Source organism: Rhynchophorus ferrugineus, unplaced genomic scaffold, assembly GCF_030347505.1.
Source record: "Rhynchophorus ferrugineus isolate W39M unplaced genomic scaffold, kcgeb_rfMv2 rfM11, whole genome shotgun sequence".
Classification (NCBI taxonomy): Eukaryota; Metazoa; Arthropoda; class Insecta; order Coleoptera; family Curculionidae; genus Rhynchophorus; species Rhynchophorus ferrugineus.
This window is the reverse complement of record NW_027472590.1, coordinates 25,780,276-25,790,483: the sequence shown is the minus strand read 5'-3', so window position 1 is coordinate 25,790,483 and position 10,208 is coordinate 25,780,276. Positions and strand designations below refer to the sequence as shown.

The 10,208-nt window shown below is 36.4% G+C and overlaps 1 protein-coding gene across 2 annotated transcripts; it reads right to left on the bottom strand.

The window, feature by feature from the left end:
* Nucleotides 1-361: 361 nt before the first annotated feature.
* On the bottom strand, nucleotides 362-3,686 carry LOC143204893 (uncharacterized). 2 transcript variants are annotated; one of them, XM_076417820.1, is made up of 4 exons: nucleotides 3,470-3,686; nucleotides 3,291-3,409; nucleotides 2,511-3,006; nucleotides 362-2,408 (listed from the first exon to the last, which is right to left on the bottom strand). In XM_076417820.1, the coding sequence occupies exons 1-4, from the start codon at nucleotides 3,540-3,542 to the stop codon at nucleotides 466-468; spliced, it is 2,631 nt and encodes an 876-aa protein (XP_076273935.1). In that variant the 5' UTR covers nucleotides 3,543-3,686; the 3' UTR covers nucleotides 362-465. The 2 variants fall into 2 exon arrangements, with proteins under 2 accessions (XP_076273935.1, XP_076273934.1); XM_076417819.1 differs by having other exon boundaries at nucleotides 3,291-3,686.
* Between the last annotated feature and the right edge of the window lie 6,522 nt (nucleotides 3,687-10,208).

Below are 10,208 nucleotides of genomic sequence, written 5' to 3'. Positions count from 1 at the left end.
GAAAATCTCCTGCTAATAAAATCATTGCACCACCAAATCGGTTATTATTGCAACGTAGATCTTTTAAGGTTCTGTCTAAAGCCTCCAAAGATTTTTTATGTGCCATCGTGCATTCATCCCAAACAATCAATTTACATTGCTGCAAAACCTTTGCCATTGCAGAGTTCTTCGAAACGTTGCAGGTTGGAGTTTCATTGCTTTGCATATTTAATGGCAATTTTAGTGCTGAATGGGCTGTTCGACCACCTTCAAGCAAAGTTGCTGCGATTCCCGACGAAGCGAGTGCAAGTGCAATTTTATTTTGTGAGCGAATTGTTGCTAATATTAGTGAAATAAAAAAGTTTTTCCTGTACCACCAGGTGCATCTAAGAAATAAATCCCTCCAGTTTCATCATTTGTTACTTTCATAAGAGTTTCAAATACATACTTCTGTTGTTCATTTAACAGTGGAAGATTTGTTTGAATTTATTCTTTCAAAGCGTTGAGATCATACAGTCTTTCTCGATGCAACTCTTGGTTAAAAGCGTCATGCATTGGACGATTGGGCGCGGTCAGGCCTAATTGAATTAATAGTTTGTTTGACATTATCAAGCACATGTCCTCAATTGAAAGCAATGCTTCATTGTAAATTTCTTCACTGATTTGTATATTTGGATTTCCCATTCTATTCCGTATTTGATACAAAATATCATCACACATATAATCTTTGTACTTCATCCACAAATCAATTGGGTTTGATGGGAAGCATGTAGATATGATTATAGAAAACAATGTTCGTATTTGATGAGTGTGTGATGATATTACAGCATCATTGAGAGTTTGATCCCAATGAGCGTCATTTTCAAGCAATTGCAAACGTTGACAGGCTTCTCTGTAGGATCCACACAATTCACCATCAACAGTTCGTAACTGTTGGAATGATGTTGGGCCACGTACATTGACTAATAGCAGTCGTAAATAAAAACATTCATCATTGCTTGGATGTACTGAATAAATCCGGCCAATCGCATCGGTGGAATATACATCTGTATATCCTGGAACTGGTTTTCCTTGTTTCCGTCGTATAAATCTCCTTGAGGATTGATTCCAGGTATAATATTTTGGCATTTCAGAATATAGCAATGTTTGTGCGAAATCATCGTTTTGGCATGTCTCAAAAAAACTGGTTAATGTAGTAGATGGTGGCTGAGCAGCTCTTTGTACTGCGTTCTGTGCTGTAAAATACACTCTTTGTCCATTTTCTAAATGCACAGCTAAGTGAACAACAGAAGGGTGTCTCTCATGAATAGGAAAAGAAAATATTCGCCAAACTGCTTCATTACTACTGACATAGCGGCCCATTTGGTATTGGGTAACTTCATCATTAGAATTCTCTGCACCAATTTCAATCACAGCCATATCACTCCCTTTGCTTACATATTTGCAAATGCATTTAATCGATTTCACTGAATGGCAAGATTCAACGTTGATGTGTGCTTTGAATGTCTTTGATAAAATGGGTGAATATGGAACAATCCAACGATTATCTATTTCAATATCTTGTTGATTTAATTTGACAATTGTTGATTTTCCATTGTCTGCTGTCGATCTGCGACGATACAATGGATAACCGTCATTACCAGTAATTGTTTCCGATATTAATGTCCGTGGATATCGTTTTGAACATTTACCATCCATCATACACGGTGAATTTTGATTAAGAGTTCCACAGGGACCATGTATCATGTTTTTGATAACTACCTCATGCAATCCAGGATCTACTTGTACATTAGGGATTTCAGCTGATATCACTGCATCAACTTCATTTGGCCTTATCTTTTCAACCAACCAAATCAAAATGTGTGCATGTGGCAATCCTCGTTTCTGCCACTCCACAGAATACATCCAGCAGCGTGTCTCACCAAACACATTATGTTTTACGATGAAATTCATTAAAGATTTCAACTTTTGTCTAAAGACTCTGGCTGTAATATCATGACGATCAATGGGTGATTGCCCAGGGAATAACTCCTGCTTAATTTCTATCCATTGCGGATTGCATGTAAATGTGATGAACAAATCCGCTGTACCATAATGACGAACATACGACATGGCATCTTGAGCATATTCGTGCATATGCCGAGGGCTTCCGATGTATGTTGTTGGAAGAATAGTCATCCGACCGACATTCTGTGCATTTCCATCAGTATTAATCGCATCTCGAAGGTGAATATACTCTTCAGATCGGAGTTTGGTTTGATTCAACCTGATGAATGTTAATCTCTCCGTTTCAATTTTAACATACATGTCATCAACATATTTGTGATATAATCGCCGACATTTCAATATGTGATTATCTGCATTTTCCCGAATCATTAGGCGGTATGAATAATAGTTCATTGAACTGACTTTTTTGTTGGTTTCAGAACCTGTAAACAGATTTTGTTTTAATAACATTCAAATATAAAATTAAAATACATAATATAGTGACTGAGATATTATCGCCATAGCTAAACTAATATTTTAGTTACCTGTAATGGGATTTATCATTTTTATTGATAAATCGTAGCCATCTTCACCTTGCCAAAATATAATGGGATATTGCAGTGCATCATATGAGCGGTGTGTTTCCTTTATAGGTTGTAATTGAAAATTCCGACGATGTAAAACAATATCACGGGATTCCAAGTTTTCTCCAACTACAACGATAGCAACTTCATCAATAGTTGGTGCATTAAAACGTCTTGTATGTTGACCTGCAGGTGTTTTATCAGCTCTGATTACAATTTTGTGATTATCGGATGGCATCAGATCCAGGGCAGTTTTAAACAATATAATTAATTGATTGTGTTGATGAAATAAAGTTTGTAATTGTTCTACAATAGACCTTTTTACTAAATTGTTATGTGCACAACGCAGATCAATTTCTTGTGGTGAATTGCCCATAAAATAAATTTGCAGGAATTTGTTGTCGCTATCTGACACTGGTAACAGTGAACCTGCTCTGTGATATATTTGCCCTTGTATCTGTAAATAAAAAAAATATTATGGTGTGGTATAAATTAATGGATTGTCAATGATCAAACTTAAATAATATTTGATCTTAAAAAGTATATATTTAGTTTTAACTAATATCTATCAAATATAAAATATAATAAAAGTGTCACTGAAACTGAATCACCATATAATATGATGACTAAGTGATATATTTCGTAATGATTAAGAAATTGAAGATTAGTAACACATCTTAACTTTGGTGACAGAAAATTTTGTTCGCTAAAATAATTATGAGTAACTGCTATAATACATACCTTGAAAGTTGGCATAAAATTTTCCCGAACTGCATTTGTTGCCCCAAATGAAGTCATTTGAAAGCAATTGTTATATTGTTGAATATGTGTCAAAAAGTGTATAGAATCTGTTCCTATTCCTGAAACCAATGAGTACAATGGTTCTGGTGGTGGATCCAATTGTATCAATTTCACTTTACCATTTGCGCAACACAATCCATTGGCTTCGTTTTTGTATTTTAATGCCTTACAGTGTGAGCAAACCAAGTTCATAGAACCAATAACAACACATTGGTAGTTACTGTAGTCAATTGACACATCGTAACTGAAAGCAGCTGGATTCAAACTTGCGCGATTATTAGTTGAATGTCGCGCTCGCGCTTCACGCGAATCAAATATAAATTATTTTTTCACTAATCACGAACTAAACAAACACTAACTAACTAAACACTCTGCACAAAACACGATATACGAATTTGTTTCGTGTATCACTTGACAATTCATCTGTCATCTGTCAAAAGTCATCTGTAACAGACAACTTTTTTTTTTAAATTTGATATGACTTGAACTCAAATCCTTTTAAGCCGTACAAATTCTTTTATTTATTTAAAATTTGAATTAAATTTTAAACAAATAAAAAATTTTAAATAAATAAAACAATTCGTACGGATTAAAAGGATTTGAGTTCAAGTCATATCAAATTTAAAAAAAAAAAGTTGTCTGTTACAGATGACTTTTGACAGATGACAGATGAATTGTCAACTGATACACGAAACAAATTCAAACAAAAAGGGCTATTTTTAGGGTTTTTCCAGCAATAATTCTAATTTTTCTCGCCGTAAAAACCATCCCTGAACTTCAACGAACATTTTAAAAAAAGATTTGGCCAAATTGGTCCAGGCGTTGTTGAGTTATGCGCTTAGGAACATATTTTGCGATTCATTTTTATATATAAGATAGCAGTTTTTGCTTATATTTATATCAAAAACATACCTACCTAAGTTCATACCGATATGTATACATCAGTGTTATTTTGATATTAAATTAATTTTAATACTAACAGCTATATAATATTTTTAAAATATTTTTTAAAGTCTTTTTTTTTACCAACGAGGGTTTATCTGGACTGGACCTACAGTTCAACGTGGGCTCCGAACTACGGTCCTCGGCATTAAGCCTACCGACTGGCAAGTGACCAACTTAGAAATCATTCGAGAAGACGTCCAGTCTTACCCAGCCTGGTTACTGGCGCGAATGGGATTATTTTCGTTGTCGGATTTTACACTCTTGCCTAGGACACATATTAGAACATACGTTTACAACCATACTCCAGCAGGATTCGAATCCGCGACTATATCAACAGTAGGTGGACCGTCCTGTCGCCTTTACCACTGCGCCAACCAAGCCTATATAATTAATATCGTCATGTGGAATAGCGGCCACATTGGTAGATGGATGCCGTATGGCTGAGCTGTTAATTATAGCATTTAAAATCAGTAACACGAAACGTTTTGGAGGCATAATTGTATTGCACTCTAGCGATTTCTGCCAAACTCTGCCATTCCAAGACACACTGCTGCCGATGAGATGAACGCTTGCCTCAAATAATCAACTATGTTGTGACATGTAAAGGGATTTCGTCTCTCAGCAAACATAAGAGTTGCTGAACAATCTATCCACTGAAGCAATAGGCTAGACCACTGTAATAAAGAATCATAAATCTGAATCACAAACATTAATATATAATAATAATATACCATAGAGCGATTAATAAAAATACATTTATTTCAAAATTAAAAGTGAAACTACTAAGGTTTTACAGTATATCTGTTTATAGAAAAAAGTATATCCGATATTGTATTAAAATATTTTGCAATATTTTCACAAATATATATAATAAAATACACAAATTGCAATGTTGAAGTTTATTTTAATAATAGCTTAACAAAGTTATAAGCACATACAGTTGCATACTAAATTCTCCTACGAATTCTTATACTAGATCTCTGCTTAGTTTCTTGTGCTTTTCTTGAATTCAGTGACAACATTTTTGTATTCATATATTTTCTTTAAGTATATACCATGGTGTCATGGCTCTAAAAACTTGATAAAACTACATTGTTATGCATAAGTTACTCTTAATGTGAAACCAAATATTTGATGACTAACCATGATGGAATTTGATTGACGCTTGTGAAGTGTTTTGATTTAATTAATAATTTTCTTTGTATACGGTTTATTTTACAGTGTGTTTAATACGGTTAATTTTTTCACATTTAGGTGAAATCCAAACTGGAATGAAATCAAAATTTTGTTGTTGCCAAGTCAATCCTCAATGCATCGCCATAATATCACTATACGTGGGTTCAGACAAAAATTAAAATCGTCAAACTTGATTACACATCACCCTATGTGAAAAAAAGGGTAAATATTTTTAAAAAGTATCAGGAATTTTAGAGTTAAATGAAATAAAATATACGTTCTTGTTGTGCATAAATTGTATACTTATCAAAAGTACCTTCGCATTTCATCAGTTGTATACTTTATTAAACAAGTGTAATATTATAAAAATACAATCAAAAACTATCTCAATAATAATTCAGCCTATGAAGGTAAAAATATATGTTTAGCTATTTTCTTAGAAGTAGCATAAGCCTTTGATAAGGTATGGCATGACAAACCCTCTTCATAAGCTACAGAAATATTACCAAAACAACACAGTGCACTGTGGAAATCTTACATGCCAAAATGTTTAGAGTCAAACAATAGGAAACCTACTCTATAATAAAAGAAGCTACAGCAGGTGTACCACAAGGAATTATATTAAGGCCAATTCTTTACCTACTCTACACATGTGATAGAAAGTACCACAAATGGAAAGTATCAAGGTTGAAATATTTGCTGATGACACTGCGATTCTTGTTAGTGGAGACAATATCGAAGAAGCCACCCAAAAATTGCAACAGACTAATGACCAATGAAGTCTTTCAGAACAAAGTCCTGAGAAGTATTGTAGATGCACCCAAATACTATAGGATTACTCACATCGAGACCTTCCAGGTACCGACTGTCACCCAGGAAATCAAGATAATTGCAAGGAGACAGGAGGACAGGCTCCATTCTCATGTCAATATCGAAGTAATACAACTCTTAGATAACGCTAGAACAGTGCAGTGTAGTGTAATGAGGTGAATTTAATAGAAAAACAACAGTGTTAATACATAAACATCATTAGAGAGTAAGATAGGACTGATTGGTCCTCTTGGATATATACCTAGATTTAAGTTTTTGTAAAAATAAATTGCAGGTTAAAGGAATTTTTTGTGTTTTCTTACGGGGATTCAAGAATGGTTTGTAATAGCACTCGGACTCGGTAGGTAGCTGCGATAAGGTATCAGGAATTATAACCAGTAAGATCAAATAAAACAATCAGCCGGCTTGGCGGCGCAGTGGCTTGGCAGAAGGTCTTCCTACTGCTGCGATAGCCGGGGGTTCCTATCCTGCTGGGGCATGATTGTAAATTTATGTTTCTGATTTGTCAAAATTTGTGATTGTTTTAGCTAAGAGTGTAAAATCCGACAAAAAAAATGATCCCAGTCACGCCAGTAACCAGGCTGGTTAAGACCGGATGTCTTCTGGGGTGATTTCTAAAGTTGGTCACTCGCCAATCGGTAGGCTTAATGCTGAGGACCGTAGTTAGAAGCCCACGATAAACTGTAGGTCCAGTCCAGATAAACATTGTTTAATTACTAGTAACATTATAGAAGAATACAATAAAAATTATCTCAACGATAATTCAAGATACTTTTATTATCGCAGTATTTCTCCAAACATAACAGGTATAATCGGTTGTCGTCGAAGACAAAGGCTGGAATCTTACGCAATCGCAAGAAACAACAGTTACTTACCTGAGCGGAGTTTTTAAACGTCGTTTTTTTTTCGTATTTGAAATTCGGCACACGACAAACGAGACGAAACGGTGAAGGGGGGAGTGAAAACGGTATTGGCGCGCGCCTAAAGGTAAAAACTCGGATCGGCCGAGTTCGGCTCGATTCGGGCTTACGGAAAAATGCGTCCCGAACGGATCGCCGGAATGGGGGTTGAGAGGATCCGGTACGGAGTACAAACGGCTGCCGACGTTAAGCCGAAGCGACTGTTACGCGGCGCCGACACGCTCAGAAATTCTACGTGGTATGGAGCGGCTTGCGCGATTTCCAGCCGGTTACCTTGGATGGGAATGAGATATTGATATCGATGCTATACCAACATCGACACATTTTTTTTGGCAAAATTAGTTTTTTTATTCAACATAATTTCCGTCAAGGGTGATATACTGATTATAGCGACCCTCCAACTTTTCCATACCATTTTTGTAGTACTCTTTGACTTTGCTTCAAAATAGGCCTCAGTTTCGGAGATCATCTCTTCATTCGACGAAAATTTCTTCCCAGCGAGCATTCTTTTGAGATCTGAGAACAGGAAATAGTCGCTGGGGCCAGATCTGGATAATGTGGTGGATGAGGAAGCAATTTGAAGTCCAATTAATGGATTTTTGCCATCGTTTTCAGTGACTTGACAAATACGGCCGCTTTTCGGCGATTTCGTCCTTCAAACGATCCGATAACGCTATGTAATAGTCGTTATTGATTGTTCTTCCTTTTTCAAGGTAGTTAATGAAAATTATTCCATGCGCATCCCAAAATACAGACGCCATAACCTTGCCAGCCGACTTGTTGCATTTTCCCACGCTTTGGAGCGGGTTCATCGTGTGCAATCTACTCGGATGTTCGGAGTGAAATGATGGAGCCATGTTTCATCCATTGTCACATATCGAGGCAAAAAGTTTTTGCTTCAACCGTATATTTTCTCTTCAAAAAGCAATATTTTATCCACACGCGAAATTCCTTTTTATCCATTTTTTCACAATAACAAAAGTTGCTTCACCCAAAATGCTATAATTCACAAACTAATGATCCGAGAGCGGTCAAATTTAAACACGCATCTTTTGAGGGTTAATTAAAAAACATATGGATTTAATTCTAGTAGCGCCATCTATGTGTCAGGCCGGGGACTTTTCGATTAGCTTAAGACTCCATGAAGGCGTATCACTGGTTCTGAAGAAGTTTTCGGGACTCTACAGAATGGATCTTCTGTCTTCAGCTTCTCAAAGATTTTGTTCCTTTTATATCAGCCATTTTTTTTGGGCTCACTTCTGCTTTTTTTTTGGTAAAAACCTTAAACTATGATAGCACCAAGTCGCTTATAACATAACAATTGTCATTGATACTGTTATTTTTGTAGGAATGTTCGTCTGGTCGGTCGGAATGTGTGACTGCCGATGCGATTGTTTGTCCGAACACTCACTACTATTTTGTTGAAGGAATATGCACCGGAACTGAAAATACTGGTTGAATAGAAACTTGCTTATTTCGATGTTAAATAATAGATGTGGTCGATGGGAGAATGGAGAGGACATTAGGTTAGGTAAAGGAGGTTCGGAAGCGCTATGGAAGTGGTACTGTTACAAAGTGTAGAAGAAAAGAGAAAATGACCAGCTAGAACCAAATGGTCTTTTGCTGATATCGCTTTAGGCTCGGTATACTAGAGTGTTTTGCGGGCGACAGAGACCCTGGGTTACGACTGGGATTGTCGTAGTTGGTTATCTATCGAGGTTTGTGGAAGAGTAGACTGTGTAGACGCCATTGCCTTTGCAGCTAGCGTGCTGGATTTGTACTAGCCATTGGAAACTGCGGTCGAACTGGAGACCGATGTATAATACCTTCTGGAGCCAGGGGATAGGAACTTTATCGATTAGGAGGCAGTAGTTGCGGAACTCCTTCTTGCGGTGGAACAGAATAACCTGAGTTTTGCTCGGTTTTATCTGCAGCTGCCAGAATTTGTACCACGCAAGCTATTTTTTTTCTATATTTTAGAATAGCTATTTTAGAAGGTCCCTTTTATCAACTAGGGGTTTATCTGGATTGAACCTATAATTTAACGTGGGCTCCGAACCACAGTCCTCAGTATTAAGCCTACTGACTGACCAGTGACCAACCTAGAAATCATTCCAGAAGACATCCGGTCTTACTCAACTTGGTTACTGGCGTGGCTCGGATCATTTTCCTTGTCGAATTCTGTACACTTGCCTAAAGACAATCACACACATACATTTAGCCATGCCTCAGCAGGATTCGAACCGATGACTATCGCAACAGTAGATAGACCATCCTGTCGCCTTTACCACTGCGCCAACCAAGCCGGTTAATTATTTATTAACTTAATATTTGAACATTTATTCTATATATAATGCACTAATTTCAAATTCTCTTCCGTAATAGGCTGTAATAGGCAGGCTGTAGTCTTTCCTTATGCCCCCTTGCAATTGTCTTGATTTCTTGACTGACTGTAGGTATCTGAAGGTCTCGATGTAGGTAATCAGTCCTATAGTATTTGGGTGTACCCACAATACCTCTCAGGACTTTGTTCTGAAAAATTTGTATTTTACTGATGTTACTCTTTGCAGAACATCCCCATAATTGAACTCCGTATGTCCATATTGGTTTCAATATTTACTTATATAATAACAATTTATTATGTACTGATAATTTTGATTTTCTTCCAATTAGCCAGTACATTTTTCCGTATTTCAATTCCAGTTCTTTTCTTTTCTTCTTTATATGTTCCTTCCAGCGAAGTTTTGCATTGAGATTCATTCCGAGATATTTAGCGTTGTTGCTATATGGAATGATAGGTTTATTTAATGTTATTGGTGCTTGTACGGTCTGTTTATAGGTGAACTGCTTTACTTTCATTAATTCTTATTTTCCAAGCTTGTGCCCAATTATTTATATTGTCCCTTGCCTGTTGTAATTTTCGTGAGGCTTCTTCACATATCTATAATCGCAGTATCATCAGCAAATGTAGCCATCGTGATATTTT

What these genes read in the sequence shown, in the direction of transcription:
- LOC143204893 (XM_076417819.1), bottom strand. Translation starts at nt 3,542, where the DNA reads ATGAACTTGGTTTGCTCACACTGTAAGGCATTAAAATACAAAAACGAA. An exon ending in ATTTTATGCCAACTTTCAAG is followed by an intron (nt 3,007 to 3,290) that starts GTATGTATTATA and finishes TTTTATTTACAG; the next exon opens with ATACAAGGGCAAATATATCA. An exon ending in AATGATAAATCCCATTACAG is followed by an intron (nt 2,409 to 2,510) that starts GTAACTAAAATA and finishes ATCTGTTTACAG; the next exon opens with GTTCTGAAACCAACAAAAAA.